The 22,965-nt window shown below is 46.2% G+C and overlaps 1 protein-coding gene across 3 annotated transcripts in view; it reads left to right on the top strand.

Annotated features, from left to right (window-relative positions):
• The window catches only part of ELAPOR1 (endosome-lysosome associated apoptosis and autophagy regulator 1), an 83,689-nt gene that overhangs the window by 41,223 nt on the left and 19,501 nt on the right, over positions 1-22,965 (top strand). For all 3 annotated transcript variants that reach the window (XM_059885048.1, XM_024990031.2, XM_010803262.4), the window contains 10 exons: positions 791-911; positions 3,384-3,576; positions 8,591-8,738; positions 9,195-9,275; positions 9,859-9,964; positions 10,096-10,245; positions 17,051-17,139; positions 20,942-21,119; positions 21,806-21,934; positions 22,332-22,422. In XM_059885048.1, coding sequence (XP_059741031.1) covers positions 791-911; positions 3,384-3,576; positions 8,591-8,738; positions 9,195-9,275; positions 9,859-9,964; positions 10,096-10,245; positions 17,051-17,139; positions 20,942-21,119; positions 21,806-21,934; positions 22,332-22,422 — 1,286 coding nt within the window. The remainder of the gene's footprint in view (positions 1-790; positions 912-3,383; positions 3,577-8,590; positions 8,739-9,194; positions 9,276-9,858; positions 9,965-10,095; positions 10,246-17,050; positions 17,140-20,941; positions 21,120-21,805; positions 21,935-22,331; positions 22,423-22,965) is intronic.

Raw genomic sequence — 22,965 nt, 5'->3', positions numbered from 1 at the left:
ATACAGCCCATGGGGTCGAGAAGAGTCAGACATGACTGAGCGACTTCACTTTCACTTTCATGCATTGGAGAAGGAAATGGCAACCCACTCCAGTGCTTTTGTCTGGAGAATCCCAGGGACGGCAGAGCCTGGTGGGCTGCCGTCTATGGGGTCGCACAGAGTCGGACACGACTGAAGCGACTTAGCAGCAGCAGCAGCAGGCTGATGTGATGAGAACCCATCACCTGCCTGGGCTAAATATGATGTTTTCATAAAATTTGAGGCAGGAATTCATAGTTTTTTCAGGGCAGAAGAGAGCATGAAGAATGTAGGGAAATCGGGGGAAATAGAAATACAGCTTTTGTGACAATCCTTTGTAATTTTTCATGGGCCGGTCCGTGTTTGTAAATTCTGCAGTTTGGGACAAGAAAAAATCCACCTATTTCTAGCCTGTTCTTTAGTCACCTTCTCACATTGCTCTGGCCTAATAGGACATTATTTATACACAACAGCAGAGAGACATGAAAAAGCGGGCGGGGGGATGGGGGGCGGTGGCGGTTTTAGGGACTAGACCATGGCTGGTGGAGAGGAATGATCAAAATGGCCATATAGGCCCTGTATGTTCTTGATAAGGATCATTTCAGCTCCACGATGCCTTGCCCCTTCCTGTAGCAACCCCCTCCCCTGGGGCCCAGGGCCCATTACTGTGATGGTGAGTGTCAGTAGCCTTCTGGCTGGACAGGAAGTAGGTGGGAAGCTGTTAATGTCTGACAGATGCTAATGCATACTTTGCCCCTTCTCTCCCCTGCAGTCTGAGTACCACTATGAGTACACCGCGTGTGACAGCACAGGTTCCAGGTGGAGGGTCGCCGTGCCGCACACCCCGGGCCTGTGTACCAGCCTCCCCGACCCCGTCAAGGGCACCGAGTGCTGTAAGCAGTCCTGCCTCTCAGCTTTGGCCTCTGCCCCAAGCCCCCTACCATCCGAGTTAGGCCCTTCCTGACAGTGCGGCTGCCTCAAGGAATCAGATCTCCCCACCCCTGCCTCCCCATCCACCAAATCCTGAGATTTGGTGCAGGAGTGCTATTTCATGGATGGGAATCTCAATTTATTTTTCTTTTCAAATTTAAATCCCATCACAGTATAAAGTAAAAATCATTCCAGCTGTGTGTCACTTAGATATTTTTCTCTGTTTGCATACATTTTCTGTTCTGGTCTGTGCATTTCTCTCCAGTCTACACTCTCCAGCCACAGTCACTCATTAGGAAAGACTGTGATTTGCAGTCGTTCTTGAAAAGGAAGCCAGAGAAGATAAATTTCTGCAGAGACAGATCTTTAAAATGCACTGGGCATCACTTCAGGGAACAAGAATGTTCCCTGATTGGGGAGCTGACCATGCAACCGGAAAGGCAGTGACTTGCCTGCAGCTCCTATTCCCTCCTCTAGGACTCTGTAGCTACAACTTTCCTATCACTAGCAGCTATTTACCCTGTGCTGTTCCTTTTAGAAAAGGCAAAAACAAAATATTTTTTATTTTTAACAATAAAGATCAGGAACTAGACTCAAGGAATCTTTGATGATTTGGAAAGGAGATTGGGGGCATTTAAAATCTAAAATATGCTTAGCCTAGTGCCTGATTCAGTAGGTGAGCAAATAAATACTTGTTAAATCAATAAATGGATATTGCTAAGATCTGAGTATTAACAGAAACAAATCAGCCATCTTCAGTAAACTTGGCCAGTGTTCTTAATATGTGCACCTGCGATGTGAACCACAAAGATAAATAAGGCACAGCCTCTGCCTTCAGAAGCGTACAGTCTGGTGGGAGGAGCAGACATCCGTTTATCCATTCATTTTTTCAGCAAACCTTAGGGGAGGTCCTGCTGTGGCTGTGCCGGTTGCTGAGCCACCATGCCTGGAGGAGCTCAGAGCCTGGTAGGAGGCACACATCAGTATGATGTGTTAGATGAGGTGAAAAGAATGGGCCTATGGATGCTTAGGGATCAGGAACAGCTGGGTGAACCACTCAAGCAAAAGCTTGGAGGTGGGAGACATCAGACACATTCAGAAAAGAGGATGTGGCCTGAGGTGGAGACAACACAGGGAGGGGATGGATGGGAGTGGGGTAGAGGAGGGTCTGGAGTGCAAGATTAAGCCAGTTGGGGTTAGGTTGGGGGAAAATTGTAAAAGACTTTGAGTGCCAAATTGAGAGCTTAAGTCTGTAACCAAAAGTTGGTGGGTGGTGCCTGATTATTTTTTAAATAACAGAAATAATAGTATGGGCTTCTCTGGTGGTTCAGTGGTTAGGAATCCACCTGCCAATGCAGGGGTCATGGGTTCAATCCCTGGACTGGGAAGATCCCACATGCTGCAAGGCAACTAAGCCTGTGCACCACAACTACTGAGCCCTTGCACTTCAACTACTGAAGTCTGCTTGCCTGGACCCCATGCTCTGCAGCAAGAGAAGCCACTGCAATGAGAATCCATGCACCACCACTAGAAGAGTTGCCCCAGCTCGCGGCCACGAGAGAGATAAAGACCCAGTGCAGCTACACATAAATAAATTTTAAAAAGAAATAAGTATGTATCAGTATTTTAGAAAGATACTTCTGACCACAGAATCAGCAAAAACAAGAAATAGGCAACTCGTTAGGAGGACGTTGCAATGGTTGAGCTCACCTAACAGATCACAGTAATCCCAACCAGCATGGTGCCAGTGGGACCAGAAAGGAGAAGACAGAGGCCAGAGACAACAGGAAATCCAAGGCCGAAACGCCAGGCGCCCTTCAGAGGGGTCAGAACGAGAGACTCTGGTACCCTCTTTTACTGGGGAGCTCTCAGAATGGCTGAGGAAATGAGAAGAATAGCCCAAAATGCTGCAACAAGGTCCTACGTCTTTTTTTTTTTTTTTAAATAACAGCTTTGGGAATTCCTTGGGAGTCCAGTGGTTAGGACTCCATGCTTTTATGGTTCAATCTCTGGTGGAGAAACTAAGATCCCACAAGCCATATGGCACAGCCAATAGATAAATCAATGATGATTCACCCCTGTAAGTTCTAAAATTCAATGGTTTTTAGACTATTCACAGAATTACATAATTATCACCACTATCTAATCTCAGAATATTTTTATCACCCCAGAAAGAAACTTCATATCCATTAGCCATCTCTCCCCATGCCCCCTCCCCCAAGTCCCTGGTGCCACAGATCTACTTTCTGTCTCTATGGATTTGCCTAATCTGGACAGTCCATGCAAGCGGGGTCATAGAAGATGCACCATGGCTCTTAGTGTGTGAAACCCTTAGGTCTCCATCCTCTGCTCCTCCCTCTAGGATGCCCACACCCGCCCACTTCTAGGTGGCAGCAGCCTCACCACCTGTCCTTGTCCCCGCTCTTGTGTTCCAGCCTTCTCTTGCAAAGCTGGGGAGTTTCTGGACATGAAGGACCAGTCGTGTAAGCCGTGTGCTGAGGGTCGCTACTCCCTTGGCACAGGCATCCGGTTCGATGAGTGGGATGAACTGCCCCATGGCTTTGCCAGCCTCTCAACCAACATGGAGATTGAGGACAGCACCTTGGAGTCCACCGAAAACTGTACTTCGTGAGTCGCTCCTCTCCCCCTGCCCCTCCCCCTTAGCCCCTCACCTCCCTTACCTCCCTGCTCCCCATGCTGGGGAAGGGGCTGCAGAGAGCACTCCACAGCCTCCTCTCCTTCTCCTTGGGGTGAGGGCTGGAGCAGGGCCCCCCTGGACTGCTGGATGTGCTGCCCACTCAGCCCAGCCTTACTGACCTAAGCTTACCAGCGACTGATAAGCACTTGTGACAGGTGAAAACCACCAGGAGATAGACGTTGATAAGATGCACAAGGGTCAAATGGCCCAGTCTGTTTAGGACAAAATCCAGTTGAATTCTACCATGGAATTTTGGGTCAGCCAAAACACTTCCTTAATTTGATTGCAACACTCTGTGCAAAGCCTCGAGTATCTTCCTGGCTTTGGTGTCAACTTCTAAATCTGGTCTCCTAATCCTAAGTTTATGGGTTTGGGGAGATAAAGTAGGACCAGAGCTTTGGTCAGTCATGGCTGAGATGTTCCAAACACTTTGAGACCCTGGTGACCAGAGAATTCTCCAGCTCAGAAGAGGATCTTTTCAGTAATTGAAAAACTCAGTCCAAGGTGCTTACAGAATGGGTGAGCTGCCCTTACCCAATCTTTACATATTTAATTCTAAGGATAAGAATTATATGATGTGCCTTGGTTCAGGCACTATTCCAGATGCTTTGCATACATTATTTTTTCTAATCCTCACGAGAACCCTTGTGAGGGTGAAACAGGTATTATTGTTCTCATTACACAGATTTGGAACTGGAGGCTCAGAGAGGTTAAATGACTTGTCCTTTGTTATCCAGCTTACAACTGGGGAGACTAGAATTCATCCTCAGTCCCAAGCTTTCACTGCCCCATGCTACCGCCTTCAAATAACATTTAGTGTGTTCAAGACAATACTTGGGTCTTAGAGAGGAAAAGTTGGGGGGGTTGCATGGATGTAAAAGACAATCGTCCACTACTCTTTGTTAAATATTGACAAGGAATATAGGAGAAAAGTACATGAAAGTTTCTCTTATACCCAATCAAAAGGATAAAAAAATTAATTGTATTACACATGAATTTTTAAAAGTTAGAGCAATATGTCCCATTCCTATACTTAAATATCCTAGAAGCACCACTGTCTGAGCCAGGCAGCAGGTCTTTTAACAGTCCAATGTTTATGTTATTTTAGAGTTCAGTATTATGAGTCAAAGGGCTTCCCCAGTGGCTCAATGGTAAGAATAAGTCTACAGTGCAGGAGACACAAGAAGACACGTTGTTCAATCTCTTGGTCAGGAAAATCCCCTAGAGGAGGAAATGGCAATTTACTTCAGTAGTCTTGCCTGGAAAGTCCCATGGACAGAGGATCCTGGTGGACTATATAGTCCATAGCATCGCAGTCGGACATGACTGAAGCAACTTAGCATGTATGCATGCAAGGTGGAAATGAGATGATACTTGGAAAGATTTGCAATCTTGGAAAGATTTGGAGTGATTCCTGGCATTAGAAATAAATCAAGACAGATTGTTATTATTAAACATGAAATGATCTTCACTAGGAACAGCTCTGACAAAAGTCAGAATTGTAATGCATTTTGCAAATGTAACCCACTTATGGCATCTTTTAATTATTCATCCACCTTCAGGAGTTATTTATAGCTGATGCCGTGGAGCACATCAGCTTTAAGTGCTGTCTCTTTTAACAAGGAGAAATCAATACCATTAGGTTAGCTGGGTATCTTGAATGAGCTCAGCTGAGGCATTTTGGATATGTTTTCACTTGAGAATAACACTAACTGTTGAAGAGCTGGAAGTACCATATTATTCTGACAAACACAGGGGGAAAACAGTGAACTAATCTGAGGTTCCCTTATCATTGTTCAGTCGCTCGGTGATGTCCGACTCTTTGCGTCCTCATGGACTGCAGCCCGCCAGGCTTCCCTGTCCTTCACCATCTCCTGGAGCTTGCTCAGACTCATGCCCATTGAATCGGTGATGAGGATTTGGAACCTTACCTGGTCATTATTAGTCATTGGCGACCAGGGCTGGTCTCAGGCAGAGCAGTGAAATAGCACAATTGTCTTTGATCACCGTCTCTTACATTCATCTGTTTAATGCCCTGAGTCCCTCTCTCACGCCAGATCCATGGCTTGGTGCTGATGACACAGAAGTGAGCAAATTAAGTTTGGTCTCTGCCCTCACGGCATCAACAAGCCAGGCAGGAAGATAAGCAATTCAAGAAGAATTAAAGTGTGATCAGAAGAGATGCGATAAGATGTTCAACCTCATTAATAATCAAGGAAATAAGGTTTAAAGCCCAGGGAGACACCAGTGTTCTATCATATCATACTAGCAACAATGTAAAGTCTGACCATTCTAAATGTGGGGAGGATGCGGAGCAACAGGAGTTTTCTGCCGGTGGGTGTAGTTGATAACATCTACTCTGGGGCATAACATAGCTGTAGCTGGTAAAGTTGGAGGTTCACAAACCCTGTGACCCAGTGGTTCTACTCACCAACCCCATTCCCCAGCCAGGCTTCAGACACGTGTAGGAGGAGACCAGTGCCAGAATGTTCCTAAAAGAGTGTGCACAAATCAAAAAATTGGAAACAACCTAAATGCCCATCAACAAGTAGTGCATAAATACATGTGGGTGAACCGTAGAAAGCAATCTTATATGCTAGTGAAAATGAAAGAAGAGCTTTTATTCATCCGTGAATATCGACGAATCCCTTGATCATTATACATGTTGAAGAAAGAAAAGCAAGTTTCAGAATCCATGAGTATGATACCATTTACACAGGTTTAAAAATAGGCAAAGCAATATCATACAGTATATTGTTGAGAGATACATACACAATGAGTAAAGGGCAGAGAACCACAAGGGGCTATTAAGCACCAAATTCCAGAAAGTGGTTACTTGGCAGTGGGAAAAGGCTTGTGTGATGTAGATGGGGTTGAAACTAGCTAGGGGAACACGAAGGCTTCTGCTGTGTTGCATTTATTTCTTTTTTAAAATACTTGTTTGTTTATTTGGCTGCATTGGGTCTTAAATGTGGCACACAGAATCTTCACTGGGTCATGTGGGATCTTTCACTGTGGCCCACCAACTCTCTAATTGTGGCACATGGGCTCCAGAGATCATGGGCTCAGTAGTTGTGGAGTATGGGCTAGTTGCTCTGCAGCATGTGGGATCTTAGTTCCCTGACCAGGGATCCAACCCACATCACCTGCATTGGGAGGTGAATTCTTAACCACTGGACCACCTGAGAAATCCCTGTGTTGCATTTCTTAAACAAGGTGGCAGGTCTTGGATATTTCACATATTTAAATGAAATACAATAGGATTTTACTCCTTGGAAGGAGAGTTATGACCAACCTAGACAGCATATTAAAAGACATTACTTTGTCAACAAAGGTCCATCTAGTCAAGGCTATGCTTTTTCCAGTGGTCATGTATGGATGTGAGAGTTAGACTAAAAAGAAAGCTGAGCACTGAAGAATTGATGCTTTTGAACTGTGGTGTTGGAGAAGACTCTTGAGAGTCCCTTGGACTGCAAGGAGATCCAACCAGTCCATCCTAAAGGAGATCAGTCCTGGGTGTTCATTGGAAGGACTGATGTTGAAGCTGAAACTCCAATACTTTGGCCACCTGACGCAAAGAGCTGACTCATTGGAAAAGACCCTGATTCTGGGAAAGATTGAAGGCAGGAGGAGAAGGGGACGACAGAGGATGAGATGGCTGGATGGCATCATCGACTCGATGGACGTGCGTTTGGGTCAACTCCGGGAGTTGGTGATGGACAGGGAGGCCTGGCGTGCTGTGGTTCATGGGGTCTCAAAGAGTCGGACATGACTGAGCGACTGAACTGAACTGAACTGTGATCATGAGAGGGAAAGAGTAAGAGCTGAATGCACACGTAGCACAAGCAGGGCAAGGCGGACTTCTCAGATTAGGTGACATTTATTCTGAGACATGAGCAGGAATTTTAGGTGGAGGGAGGAGGAAGTTTGTTGAAGGAGAGAACAGTGCATGGGAAGACCCAGAGGTGAGAGAAAGTTTCGCAGAAGAATTGAAAGAAATTCTGTAGGGTGAGTATAGAGAGTGGGTGAAGGGTTTGTAAACTATCCTGAGGGCAACAGGGAGCCACAGACTGAGTGCAACTGGGGGCGACACAGCCGCAGTGTCAGGCAGGGAAGTGGTACGGGCTGATTTTTGTTCTGGAGGCTCCCTCCAGCCACACCATGGAGAAGGGATTGGAGGAGGCAGGTCGATGCTGGAAGGTGGGTTGGGATTGATTCAGAGCTGAAGGGTATTTGGGGAGGAAAAGGAGAGCCCTTGGGTAGGGTAGACAGAATAGAGATATTTAGAAAATAAAATCAACATCCCTTCTCCCTTCCCCCTTCCCATAAAACCAGTTCCTAGTAGTATCTAAAAGTGGACATTAAAAAACAAACAAACAAACAAACAAAAAACGGATTAGACTGGATAGATTTCTGAGTTCTACAAAACAGCTTTATCGACTTTCTTTGACAACTTTGAATTAGGCAAACCTGGGTTTGAATCTCAGCCCTGTCACTTGCTGGCTGTGTTATATTGGGCAAGACACTCAACAAGCCTCAGTCTTCTATCCATTAAATGGGGACAAAATTGCACTTCCTCTTACTGATAAAAAGAAATCATGAACACAAAATATGTAGTTCATTATCTGGGCGATAATAAGCAACCAATAAATGTTATCTACCCCACACCCCCCCACTCCTCACCTGCACAATATTGCCTGCCGTCTGCCTTCTGGGTAGTTCTGTATAATGTGGGGGTGCACCTACCTGACTGCCCCTTGGCTGTACCTCCAGGCTCCTTGACCCAGACGTCATTCTTCACTGAACATTTTCAGGTGTAAGCTTCCGCTTATGAATCACAAGTCTGAAATTCTGCAGAGACCTAGCAGGACATGAGACCTGAGATCGCGCAAGCCCTGGTGGGCTGGCCTCCTGACTGTGAGCTTGGCTCCCATTTCCTCACAGGTCCAAGTGGGTTCCGCTGGGAGACTATATCGCCTCCAACACAGACGAGTGCACGGCCACGCTGATGTATGCCGTCAACCTGAAGCAGTCCGGCACTGTTAACTTTGAATACTACTACCCAGACTCTAGCATCATCTTCGAGTTTTTTGTAAGCCCCTGGCTGGGGGGCAGGGGAAGGTGGGAGATAAAGACCCCATAAGGCTCAGATGCATTTACAGAAATCACACACAGTCCCGCTTGGGAAATTTTCACAGTCGTTTTTCCCTCTGGAGAGAACTGTGGTCAAAATGAGCTGAAGCTTCAAGAGTTAAAGAAAAGATGGAAGTCAAAGGATGCTGGTGGGGAACAGTACAGTCTGGGAGAGTCCTAGGTGCTTTCCCGTGTTCTGACATGAAAATAGCTCTGAGTTCTGCAACATTTCTTTAGTGTCAATGTACTGACATCCTGTGTGTGTTAACTAGCTCCTGCCCTACTTCAAGGATCATGAGTTCTGAGCTGTCTTTCTCCCATAAGAGGGACCCTGTGGAGGGCTGGTGCTTTGTGGGGTAAGACACTTGTTTCCTTATAAAGCTGAGACTCTGATCTTAAATTCCTGCTGCCTCAGGTTCAGAATGACCAGTGCCAGCCCAATGCAGATGACTCGAGGTGGATGAAAACCACAGAGAAAGGATGGGAATTTCACAGTGTGAGTATCAGAGCAGCCCTCTCCCTAGAGACCCCAGAAAAGGGACCAAGGAACAAAGGCCTCTTCCTCCCAGTCTGGGCCTCCACCCTTCTCTCCTTGGAGGGCAGGAGCCTGACAACATGAGGATGCTGTAGTTTCTCTCGTGAGTTGACATAATATGGATGTGAACTGACTCGATCCTCTGGCTTGATCCCAAGGACCAGAGCTCTGCAGGTTTAAAGGGCCCAGTTCCTGGGGCTGGGCATGGATAAACAGAACCAGAGAAGAAAAAGGAGGGAGATTCCGCCTTGCTGTTGTCAGTATCTTCAGGTCCCTTCATTGGTCTCACCGCAGAAATGCTCATGATATATGTGATTGAGGGAGACAAGGGAGAGGACATTGAGAGAGTTGGAGGAGGAGGCTTCGGAGGAGCGAGGAACTGAGCCAAGGGGGCAGAAGGGCAATGCTGAGGAGGCGGAGGGAGAGGAGCAGAAGAGGAGCTGCCATGCAGGCTGCAACAGGAGGGGTCCCTCCAGGAGGCTGATGCAATGGACCAGCAGCATCTGTCTCTGTGAGTGAACTCTTTCCTGTTTGTGGTTTTTAGGTCGAGCTAAATCGAGGCAATAACGTTCTCTACTGGAGAACCACAGCCTTCTCAGTGTGGTCCAAAGTCTCCAAGCCCGTGCTGGTGAGAAACATTGCCATAACAGGTATGGATTGTAGACAGTGGGGTTGGGTCTGGGGTCTGATGCTGACTTCTGCAGGGAGGGTGGGGTTAGTCCCCACAGCCCTCAGTCTCCAGGCTCAATCCTTGCCTTTCTGTGTGGTTCGTCCTCCCCAGGGGTGGCCTACACTTCAGAATGCTTCCCCTGCAAACCTGGCACGTACGCAGACCAGCAGGGCTCCTCTTCCTGCAAACTATGCCCAGCCAACTTTTATTCCAATAAGGGAGAAACTTCCTGTCACCAGTGTGACCCTGACAAATATTCAGGTGAGGGCAGGAAGAGTTTGGTGTTTCAGGAGCGGTGGGGCCGGGGTGGGGGCGGGGTGGGGGGCAGGGGGGTTAGGGGTGGGGTAGGGTGGGGCGGGGGGAGGTACCAACATATATACAGAGATGAACAGGAAGTGGAGCCACGCTTTCAGCCAAGCTGAAGATGATTCTTCTAGAGCCCTTGTTTTCTGGGCCCTGGAAGAGCCTGGCTAATCCACCAATCACTCTTGAAATGAAATCATTCAATAAGTATTTATCAAGCCATTACTATCTGCCAGGCCTTATTCTAGGTGTTTGGAATACATCAGTAAACAAATTAGATAAGGATCCCCGTCTTCATGCTCTTCCCTGGTAGCTCAGTTAGTAAAATATCTGCTTGCAATGTAGGAGACCTGGGTTCGATTCCTGGGTCAGGAAGAGCCTCTGGAGAAGGGAATGGCAGCCCACTCCAGTATTCTTGCGGAGAATTACATGGACAAGGAACCTGGCAGGCTGCAGTCCATGGGGTGGCAAAGAGTCAGACACGAATGAGCGACTAATATTTTCACTTTCTGTCTTCATAGAATTTACATCCTGGAATGTAAATGGAATAAGTAATAACTATAATAACTAAATAATAAATATGTAATAAAGTGTATTGTATATTAGACAGCAAAAAGTGCAGGGTACCATAGCAAAAAGAAAAAGCAGCTCAGAATTAGAGGAATTAGAAAAGCTAGGGAAAGGGGTTGCAATTGTTTTTTGTTTTTTAATAAAACCTTAAATAAGATTATAAATATTATATACAGTAGATAAAGAGGTATAAATTTATGTTTTTAAGTTTATAACAATTATTATCAGTTAATTTAGAAGAGCCATGAGGTTGTATTGATGTGTAAAACATTTTGATAGCAAGAAGCTATAATCTTTTATGCATTGAACTCAAAGCATCCACTGAATTTAAAGCAGGCCTTGTCAAAAAATCCAGGATTCCTTGGAACACAGTTTGAAAACAACCACTCCTCTTAAGGAAGATAAGATGACAGCGAATAGCAGCCTATTTCTGCAGTCCCTGAATAACTTCCTGAAGCAGCCCAACTTGAGAAATGGAACCTAGCTACTTGAGAGGATCTTGGGAGTAGCAGGGCTCTGGTATAAGATGGGCAGTGTCCCCAGAGGTCCCTGTGCTCAGACAATAGCCCAGGGACCAATCTCCAAGACAGGTTCTGAAACAGATAGGGAGAGAGAAAGAATCCTCTCCCTTCCCCTGCAAATGCTCATAACTATTCCAGTTTTCCTTTTTCACACAGAACTATATACAAATCCAGGCTCCCCTGATGGCTCAGTGGTAAAGAACCTGTCTGCCAAGGCAAGAGATGAAGGTTTGATCCCTGGCTTGGGCAGATCCCCTGGAGAAGGATATGGCAACCCACTCCAGTACTCTTGCCTGGGAAATCCCATGGACAGAGGAGCCTGGTAGGCTATTGTCCATGGGGTGGCAAAAGAGTCAGACACATCTTAGGAAGTAAACAACAATATACATAAACCGAGCTCAAGGCCCTCTCTTAAGCAGACCTCCCCCCTATCTTTACACAGACACACCCGCCCTTTGCACACGCATTACAGTACATGATTGCTCAGCCAAGACCAGCCACTGACCTTGTGAACTGCTTATTTCTACACCAATCCTAAAACAAAAGTCCTATTTATCTACTCAGATCTTGCCCAATGAGTGTAGTTTTCAGCAACAACAGAGATGTTTAGCTCTTAGGGGAAGTTTTTATCTTTAAGTCTAAATTCCTGTTTTTTCACTTGAATTTCTTATTTCTCTTCCCTGCTCTGTCAATAGCAGTCTTTGTTAGTCATTTTCTCCGGCTCCCTTTCCAGCCCGGCTGTAGTACAGGATTTGAAGGGCAAGGTGGTTCTAGAAAAAATACCTATGGGTGTTTTGATCAGCACTATGTAAATGGATGTCTATCCACAGAGCTGTTCTAAAAGTATTACTTTGGGAGTTTATATTCTTGCCATCTAGTCTTCTTTTGCCATTGATTTCTCAATCCACCCCTTTGACTGGAAAGTGAGTTTTTACTATGAAGAATATGTTCAACTCAGGGGTACAAAGAGCATTTAATTTCTTGGGGACTTGATTCTTCCAGAATACAGAGTCGGTGGGAGATTTCAAAAATGCAGAGTATGATGAGAGCCTCTGGTGCAATGTACATGAAGGGAGTGACAGGAGACCCTGTGACCAGCTAGCCTTTTGTTTGTAAATATATTCCAAGTGCTTACCAAGCTGAGTGCCAGGGCTTGGGCTGGGGTTAGAGCTGGAACCTGCCCTCCAGCTTCTGTTAAAAGTGGAAACGTGGTTTAAAAAAAACACCAAGTGAAGTAACTCCTTGGTACAGGAGGTGCTGAAATAGGAGTGTTGAGTGTAATGTGTGGTGGTGGAAGCAAAAGAGGGGAGTGGTCCGTCCTCTCTGGGGAGGGAGGAAAGGCTGCACTAGATGTGGCCTTGAAAGATAACTGTTTTGAAAGATGAGTTGGTGATTTGATGGAGGCAGGATGTTCTGGAAGGAGCCACGGCCAGAAGGCTCAGGGATCCAGGAATAACTCAGCATCACTGGAGCTTACTTGGAGAGAATTAGCATCGAAGGCTAATGGGTAGGCAGGGAACAGGTTATGGATGAACCCTTCTGTGCCACTGCTACTGGGATTTGATCCTATCAGCAGTGGAAGACATTAAAGAATTTAAAACTGGAGAATGACATAATCTGGCTTGTACTTTTGAAGTCCACTCTGGTTGCCATTTGGAAAAGGTATGAGGAAAGGAAGAGCTGGAGACAGAGACCACAGTCAGATTTCTTTCAGCAGCCGCCATTGTCCATATCCAGGACCTAGAGTAATGAGGAGTGGATGGGGGCGGAGATGTCAAGGACAAAGCCTTGATGGAAAGTGTCTTTGTTACTGATAGCTTAAATTTCATCACTAGGGTTAATTCCTCTGTGCTATGTTCAATACTAGGGACTCATTTCCTAGTAGAATAGCATAGTGTTTCAGAGCATGGGCTCCAAGAACGAAATCATTACAGGTCAGATCCCTGCTCCACCACTTACTAGCTGTGCCACCTTGGGCAAGTCACTTGCCTGTGCCTCAGTTTTCTCACCTCTAGAATGGGAATGATAATTGTATCTGCCTCATAGTGTCATTGTGTGGATGGGTGAAAACAAAGAATTTAGAACACTGTCTGGCATGTAGTAAGAACTAGTTTTATTTATTCATTTGCATTAAGGCCTGTCCCAGCAGTCCTCTTCTGCTGTGACCACACTCTGGGTATAGGTAACAATAAGAAGTCACTGGTCCAGCACTTTACAGTTTACAAAACGATCTCATTTATTACTCATAGCACAGTGCAGGAATGACTTCCTCATTTACAAATGAATAAACAGAAGCTCAGAGAGGTTCCCTGGTGACTCAGTGGTAAAGAACCTACCTGCCAATTCAGGAAACTCAGGTTTGATCCCTGGGTCAGAAGGTCCCCTGGAGAAGGAAATGGCAACCTATTCCACTTTTCTTGCCTAGAAAATCCCATGGACAGAGGAGCCCGGCAGGCTACAGTCCATGGGGTCGCAAAGAGTCAAATCTGACTTAGCAACTAAACAACAATAGAGAGGTTAGGGATTTGCCCAGAGTCTGTGCTGGGGTCAGAGCTGAGTTTTGTGTTCATTAGGTACTTAAATGGTCAGGGGAAATGTTTTCTTTGGATAAAAAGGATCAGAATGAGGTTATACTTTCAGAGGTGGGAAGAAGATGCAAAAAGAGCTGGTGGAGCCCCCCAAAATAAACTTTATCTTCATACAGTTTTGCCCAGGGCCAATCCTACAGGAATCACTTTTCATTTTCTCACCAAACATCTAGGCCAATCTTTCAAACTTGACCAGTCCCCAGTTTTAACACCTTGATGAAACCTGAGCTAGGAACGTGAGGTCTGGCTCAGCGTTTGGGTTAATCATTTGTTAAAACCCGTCTAGCCTTAGTCAATGTGTAAACAGCTGGACCTGTTGCTGAAACCTGGAGCTGGGGTGTCAGTTTGAATAAATATTTGACAAGCAGAGAAAGGTGCTTATGTGGAACACACTTTCTAACACATAACTTGCAATTTGCTAAATCTAATATGCAAGGTCCTGGGAATTGATTTGTTTTCAGCATCTCCCCCCAAATTTCTCCTGGCCGGGTGTGTCAAAACCAGGAGTCCCTGGATTCCCTTATGTTGAAATAGGCCCTTGCTTATTAACCGAGTAAATGAGCTCAGAAGACCCCAGCTGCTTCTCAGCCAGCAGCTTCCTCTCACCCAGGATAACAAGATGGGAACAGAAGAGGCCCCAGTGCAGACCAACAACATAGTACTAGGAGATTCTCAGATCTAGCAACTCATTTGTTGCCTTGGGAAGAAAAGGCCAGTTGAGAAATAAGCCTTAACTGGAAAGAAGGGAAACTTTAATCCTTATTAAAAGTTCCATGATGGTTACCAAACAAAAAGATTTCTTATAAATCCAGGTGATAATAGTTACCAGCATTTAGCAAGTTCCTACTTACAATGTGTCAGGTATGTGCTGATTCCAGCAAGGCAGATGTTACTCTTCTTGCTGTACAGGTTGAGAGCACAAAGGTTCAGAGAGGTTAAGTAACTTGCCAGAAGTGACACAGCTACTAAGTGATTACACAGGATCCAAATCCAGATCTGTCTGACTTAAAAATCTCATTCCATTCTACTAAAATGCTCATCAAGCAATATTGAGAGAGAAGGTCTCACCATCATCACCTGCTTACCTGCAGGCGACACAGCAGTCATACCAGGGACAGTAGCAGTCGGAGCAGTATTGTCCCGGCACTCTATAAAGCAGTGGTTTTCACTCTGGAGAAAGTGAATTCCCTGGAAATTTTTTTTTTAATTGTATGAATTAGAGGATGCGGAGAAAAGGGAACCTTCTTACACTGTTGGTAGGAATGCAAACTAGTACAGCCACTATGGGGAACAGTGTAGAGATTCCTTAAAAAACTGGGGAAAAAAAAAAAAACAACACTGGAAATAGAACTGCCATACAGCCCAGCAATCCTACTGCTGGGCAAACACACCGAGGAAACCAGAATTGAAAGAGACATATGTACCCCAATGTTCATCGAAGCACTGTTTATAATAGCCAGGACATGGAAGCAACCTAGATGTCCATTGGTAGACGAATGGATAAGAAAGCTGTGGTACATATACACAATGGAATATTACTCAGCTATTATAAAGAATGCATTTGAATCAGTTCTAATGAGGTGGATGAAACTGAAGCCTATTATACAGAGTGAAGTAAGTCAGAAAGAAAAACACCAATACAGTATATTAATGCATATATATAGAATTTAGAAAAGTGGTAACAATGACCCTATATGTGAGACAGCAAAAGAGACACAGATGTAAAGAACAGACTTTTGGGCTCTGTGGGAAAAGGCGAGGGTGGGATGATTTGAGAGAATAGCATTGAAACATGTATGTTATCATATGTGAAATAGATCGCCAGTCCAGGTTTGATGCATGAGACAGGGTGCTCAGGGCCAGCGCACTGGGATGACCCTGAGGGATGGGATGGGGAGGGAGGTGAGAGGGGGGGTTCAGGACGGGGAACACATGTACATCCATGGCTGATTCATGTGAATGTATGGCAAAAACCACTACAATATTGTAAAGTAATTCGCCTCCAATTAAAATTAATTAATTTTAAAAATTGTGTGAATTAGGTATATTTTTCAGGATACAGGAAAACAGTTCTTTTTTTTCAAACTCTGAAAAGTATTTGTAATTCAAAAAAAGGTAAAATCCATTGATTTAAAGAGGGATTCAGGGACTTCTCTGGTGGTCGAGTGTCTAAGACTCTGTGCTCGAAATGCAGGGGGCCTGGGTTCGATCCCTGGTCAGGGAACTAGATCCCACATGCCGCAACTAAAGATCCTGCATGCTGCAGCTAAGACCTGGCACAACCAAATAAATAATCAATATTTTAAAATAAAGTTTACTATCACCATTTAAAAAATAAAGAGGGATTCATTGAAACAGTTGTTTCTATCCAGGGGTTCATAGCGTTAAAGCAAAACCAACCTAGATATAAGAACACACAGAAAGTAAAGTAAATAAAATGATAGTTCATAACATTTTTCATTAAGTCCAGGTCAAGGCTTAAAGAGAGCGCTGTGAAGACTGTGGGTGGAGAAAGTGGAAAGAGTGGGATTAAACCATCACTTTATTTGTGTAGGATGGTTGAATGGAGATGAGGAAATGCAGTGGTGGGAGGCCTTCATTCTAGGCACATATTAAGAGGAAATTCAGAGGCACTGTCCTAATCTTTCCTAGGACAGGGTTTTGCTTCAACCCTTTAGGAGTAGAAAAACCACCCCACACGGTCAGGGTTCTGAGGCACCTGGAAGATGGCAGGTTCCAGGGAATTGGGCTGGTGGTAAGAAATCTGCAGATGCTCCTTCCGGCCACCTTCCCCCTCAGTGGTCCTCTGGCCAGCCCGCCTCCCCTGCCCTGCTCCACAGTGCAGGCCCAGTGGTTTCTCATCAGCATCAGGGAGGGAAGCAAAGCGGATACCTGAACAGGTCTTCAGGGGCTGGAAATGAAGCCACTCGGGCAAAGGGAAGGTATGTGTGCAGCACTGTCTGCTTTCTGCAAGATCTGTGCTGTGCTTCACCCCAGGGTCTGGGGTGTTATAGCATCGTGTGCAAGTGGTCAAGAGCTCTGCTTTCTTCACTTCAAATATTTGTTCTTGCTTCTGCCATTTAGAGAAAGGATCCTCCACCTGCAAAGCACGGCCAGCCTGCACAGATAAAGATTACTTCTACACTCACACAGCCTGTGATGCCAATGGAGAGGTGGGTAGCACGGTCTTGGGACCCCTGCCCCTTGGGCTTTGCCAGATTTGCAGCTCCAGCGGTCAGTGAAGCTGTCACCTGAGAAAACCCCCCAGACCTCTGCAGTGACCCTGGGGCCAGTGGGGAGGCAAAATGAGATGACCTCACTCATTTTCAGGTCAGAAACTGTTTTTGCTACATTTGTTTCGCTGCTCACTGACATATGTTCTGCTTTTAAAAAATGCTTTCATTTTCTTTTGCTAGGTTTCTTCCGTTCGCTTCCTTCCCTGGGCAATGACTGCCTGTCCATACATACTTATTTCTTCTTTCTCATCAGACTTGTCCCCTCGGCACTGCTCTTGTAGGCTGGTATAGGGGGGTGATTCCTGCTTCCTGGCTCATTGGAGAATGGCCTGATTTACTCTGTCTCTGCCTGTTTCCTCTCCCCCACAGGCTTTCTGCCTCAGAAAGACTTTTTTTTTGTAGTCTGCTCCACCAGTGAGTCAGCGGGCATTTTTGAGTATCAGCTGTTGCCCTATACTCCAGTCAGGGAACCCAGGATGAATAAGATGGGCTTCTGCCCTGAGGAGGAGAGGAGAAAGATGGTGGGGAGGAGAAAGCTGATGGGGAGGAGAAAGCTGATGGGGAGGAGAAAGATGGGCCTGGCTGTATGCAGGGCACTGGGGGAACCAGGAAGAGGAGTGACCAGGTTGGAGGGTGGGACCAAGGCAGGTCTTTCAGAGGAGGTCATTAGTTCTTGTGTACAGCCAGGTCCTGTGCTGGGCACTAGGTATGCAGCAGTTCACAGAGCCAGGGAAACATCCACTCTCATGGCACTTAATTTCTGTCGGGGAGCGAGTGAAGGGAGAGACAACAGATAAACAATAAACAGATAAACAATCCCTCTTTTTTGGATTACCTTCCCATTTAGGTCATCACAGAGCATTGAGTGGAGTTCCTTGAGCTACACAATGTGTTCTCATTGGTGATCTATTTTATACATAGTATCAATAGTATGCATATATAAATCCCACACTTTCAATTCTTCCCACCCTCTGTTTCCCCCTTGGTATGCATACACTTGTTCTCTATATCTCGGTCTCTATTTCTGCTTAGAGAGGGTAAGGATGACGTCTCTGAGCAGAGACCTGAGTCAGGTGGAGAAGAGCCAGAGTGCTCCCCAGGCAGGGAATGCAGCAAGTGTGGAGGAGGCAGGCAAGTGCCTGGAAACTCTGAGGAAGTGAGCAGGGATGGCTCAAGGGCACAAGTGGTGGGGTCTGCCTTAGATCAGCAATGCTGGATGAACTGTCCTGTCTGTATCCCTAAACTAGAACCTCCCAAGAAGACAGGAGTAGGGAATTCTGCATCATTCAGCACTAAGCATGTGGTTGGCTATTAGGATGCAGACATGTTTGCTGGCTGGACAGCTGGCTGAATTCTCTTACTGCTAATTAAGTGTGGGATGAAGTCCGGTCCTTAATGGCGATTGTTTTTATAGTTATCTCTTACCGCCCATGTACTGGCTGGCCCCATTCTCATTTTTTGAGCAAAATCCCCTTCCCCAGCAGCCAAACAAAACGATTAATCCTATCAGTTGTACCTTAGCCCCAGTTCTAAAGTGTCTGGTGTTCTTCCTGACCTTGTAAGGAATTACTGTCATTTTCTTGGTCTCAGTTGACCCACTAATTAAGAGGACAATCCTGCTGCTCTTCTCCCTCCAGGATATAACATGTGGCTGATTGTGGCTGTCTTTGCTTCTTCTGCCCCGTTCTTCTCCCTCCCGGTTCAGGCAAAGGACTTCTAGATCCACAGTGTGCCCTGATGCTTGCAAGCCTGGGTGTCTGCAATTTCCTGATCACCTTGGGGGCCTATAGATGAGTGGGACCAGAGCCGGCGCTCCCACCTTGCAGCCCAGCCACAGCACAGCTCAGGGAGGAACCCTGGAGTAGACATGGTCACCAGGAGTGTCTTATGGAAGTGTCAGCCCTCAGGCCCACGCTGGTTCTGCTCAGTCTCGGAATTTCACTTTGTTTCTTAAGCTGTATTTTAAAATCAAAGGGCTCCTGTGATTGCCTTTATGACCTTTGCTGTGCCTCAGTGGTTTCTCAGGGACTGGGATCACTGGTCCATTGGGGCTGCTGAGTGTGCTCTCCAGGAGGTGGCCCAAGTCGTCCAGCTCCCCAGACCCCTCTCTCTATTAGACTCAAGGAAATGAGCTGGATGAGATAAGGTTAGGTCACTAGTCCGGGTCTCTGGTCACTGACTGCTCTTTACACAGAGAAAGGCTGAGCCCAGCAGGGGCACAAGTTGTCTGTCCCGGGGCTCATCTTCAACTAAGGCAACATGAGGCCCTTTCAAGACATTGTTAAGACCTTATCCTGAATAAAATGGACTGATGCCTTGTTCACCCACCTTCTTACATATATGGTATGCTACATAGCACATTTGCACCATCACCTCAATGCAATCCTTTGGTCTCTTGCCCAGTGACCATACAGGAAGCCTGACGTTGCCCAACCTCACCCCTGACTCACCAGGGGCCTCCTGCAGTTCATCTGCTCTTCTCTAGCCAATGCCTCCATCGAAAGACTAGGGATGGTCCTAGTAAGTGACAGATACAGTGCTTCTCTTGTTCACTGACTTGGAAGCTGATCAGTTCTCTTGCTGTTTTCCCTCAGGTTTTTTGAGATATAATTGACACATATCATTGTGGAAGTTTAAGGTGTACCAGTTGATTTGATACACTTACATATTGCAAGCTGATAACCAACATAGAGCTGGCTAACTACCATCAGGGCACATAATTACTATTTCTTTTTTGTGGTGAGAATGTTTAATATCTACTCTCTTAATAGCTCTCAAGTATATAATACAGTATTATTAACTCTAATCACCATGCTAACTCTAATCACCTGTACCTTAGATCCCCAGAATTTTTTGATCTTATAACTGGAAGTTTGTACTCTTTAACCAGCCTCATTGCTCTTGCCTTTATGTCCCAGAGAACACAGGGTTCATACCCCCATGGGAGATTGTTATTATGCTGCCCTTGCTAGGGTACTTCCCCAGTTGCTTAAGGGGTAAAGAATCTGCCTGCAATGCAGGCAACTTGGGTTCAATCCCTGGGTCAGGAAAATCCCCTCGAGAAGGAAATGGCAACCCACTGTAGTATTCTTGCCTGTCAAATCCCATGGACAGAGGAGCCTGGTGGGCTACAGGCCATGGCGTCACAAAGAGTTGGACATGACTGAGCACGCAAGTAATGCAATGCAATGCCCTTGCTAGATGGTGAGCTAGCTCCCTGTGGGCACAGGCCACGTTATTCATCTCTGAGTCACATGTTTATATTAGACTTTCCATAGATGTCTACTGAATAAGTGAAAAAGCAAAGAAAATACTTAGAAGACAAATTGGGACACCTGAGCCGTCCTCTGTTCCCCCAGGGGTTACCTAAACCACTTCCACTCCATGCCTTTTTGTGTTCTGGGATTTTCACCAGCTGCTTTTCCTGTGACATTTTAGTATTAATAATAAGATTCTACACTGGAATTAGGGCTTTCTCTAGAGGAAACTAGTCCCCTCTTCCCATCCAACACACAGGCCTGTCCCTCTTCATCCCAGTCCATTCATTCAGCAGATATTCACTGAGCATGACCATATGCCAGGCGCTAAGCAATGTACCTAGGATACACTGGTGACCCAAACCAAGTTCCCCACCCTGCTGCAGCTTTCATTAGCGCCCAGAATCCCCCCATCCTCAAGGCAACTTCCTGAAGATGTGCTAATGCCACACGGCAGGCTGAGACGGGCTCTGTTTCTGCAGACGCAGCTCATGTACAAATGGGCCCAGCCAAAAATCTGCAGCGAGGATCTGGAGGGCGCAGTGAAGCTGCCTGCCTCTGGCTTGAAGACCGGCTGCCCACCCTGCAACCCAGGCTTCTTCAAGACCAACAGTAGCACCTGCGAGCCCTGCCCTTATGGCTCTTACTCCAATGGCTCCGGTAACCTCTCTCCCGTCCCACTCCCTGCCTCACTCCATTCCCATACCACACATATGGGTGGGCCACATGGGCACTCAGCATGTCAACTGAACTCACACCATGTCCTTCTGAGGAAGGCAGTAAGGGCCAGGCCACCTCTGAGGACCATATTCAGAAGAGAGGTCAGCGCGGGCCCTGCCTGTGGGTCCACCTGAGAACTGCCTGCCTCCCTCCTCAATCCATCTGCGAATGTGACTCAGGCCTGAAGGGGCACACTCCTCACAGCAGAGGCTTCCAGCATGTGGCAGGGATGATAGCTAAAAGGTTTGGGGAGCTGGGATGGCCACCTTGACACAATCAGAATTTGCAGGAGAGGAGCTGGGGGGATCTGTAGACCTATCAATGTGAAGGCATTTGCTGATGACAACTTGACAAATAATATGAACTATATGTATTAGACTCGAAGATACACTTAAGCTTTGAAAGTAATAATTTGATGGGCGAGTAGGGTACTGGAATATGGAATGAAGGGTCAGCCTTTACACCCCAAGTTTGCTAAACACATTGAGTCAGCTTGCTGTTAACTGTGCTCAGCAACACCTTTGTGGGGCTGCCCAGCACCGTTGCCACTTGTCTGCGCAACAACAGCTCCAGCCGGGGTGGCTGCAGCCTTCGGGCTGAATGCGTGGATCTTGTGGCTCCCCCAGATTGTAGCCACTGCCCAGCAGGGACCGAGCCTGCCGTGGGATTTGAATACAAATGGTGGAACACGCTGCCCACGAACATGGAGACGACCGTCCTCAGCGGGATCAACTTTGAGTACAGGGGCATGACAGGTAACTACCTCCCCCCACCATGGGCTCTCAGCTAGCTGCCCTGCCAAAGCGGTTCTTCCTAGCTCACAGTTCTTAACAGTGATGTCTAGAGAAAAATGAGCTGATCATGCTCACACTCCCTTGAATGCTCCACTCTCCATGGACAAAGAACATATATTCTGCAAACTTTAGCTTTAGAGACAGAACTAGAAACAGTACACACACTGCAGAGGTCTTGCTCTGAGAGTTTCAGAGTTTTTGACCAAAGTAGCCTGATAAGTAACATGGCTTGTGTTGGGTGATGGTTCTGGATGCCTCAAAGGATGGTGTTACTTTTCTTCCAGAGTGTCATCTGGGTGCACATTTGCCCTGCACTTGAGACCACTGGACACTAACTCATGTCCTTCTCCTTTTCCAGGCTGGGAGGTGGCCGGTGATCACATTTATTCAGCTGTTGGAGCTTCAGACAATGACTTCATGATTCTCACCCTGGTCGTGCCAGGATTCAGGTGAGGAGCACAAAGCTAAGGGGAAACCACGCCACCCTTGGCCACATCCAAGTCCCACATAGCTTGGAGTGTTGTAGATGAGAGGGCTTCTGGTGTGCAGAAGTATCAGTCCAGAACAGAGAATGGAACAGGACTTCCTGGGGGTCTGGTGGTTAAGACTCTGCATTTCCAATGCAGGGGATACAGGTTCAGTTCCCTGGTTGGGGAACTAAGATCTCACATACTGTAAGGTCCAGTCAAAATTAATAAACAAATAGAAATTTGTTTATTAAAAATTAAAAAAAATTTTAAAAAAACAGTCTAAAAAAAAACAAGAAAAGAACAGGGAAGACCACAGTAAAGGTCTGATAAAGTTAACCTGAATACTGACACATTCTTAGTTGCTGCCCATGTTGATTACCTACTGCTCTCCCATCCCTTCTAGCTTTTCCTACCATTTGGTCACATTCTACTCAAATTCTCCCTTCTCAAAGCATCAAATAAGATTTTAAAACCGGAAAAAAAAAATAGGGCCAGAAATGCCCATAGATAGTTCATCTTTCA

This window comes from Bos taurus, chromosome 3 (genome assembly GCF_002263795.3).
Source record: "Bos taurus isolate L1 Dominette 01449 registration number 42190680 breed Hereford chromosome 3, ARS-UCD2.0, whole genome shotgun sequence".
NCBI classification, from domain to species: Eukaryota; Metazoa; Chordata; class Mammalia; order Artiodactyla; family Bovidae; genus Bos; species Bos taurus.
The sequence above is the reverse complement of the archived record's forward strand: the minus strand, read 5'-3'. Positions and strand labels throughout refer to the sequence as shown.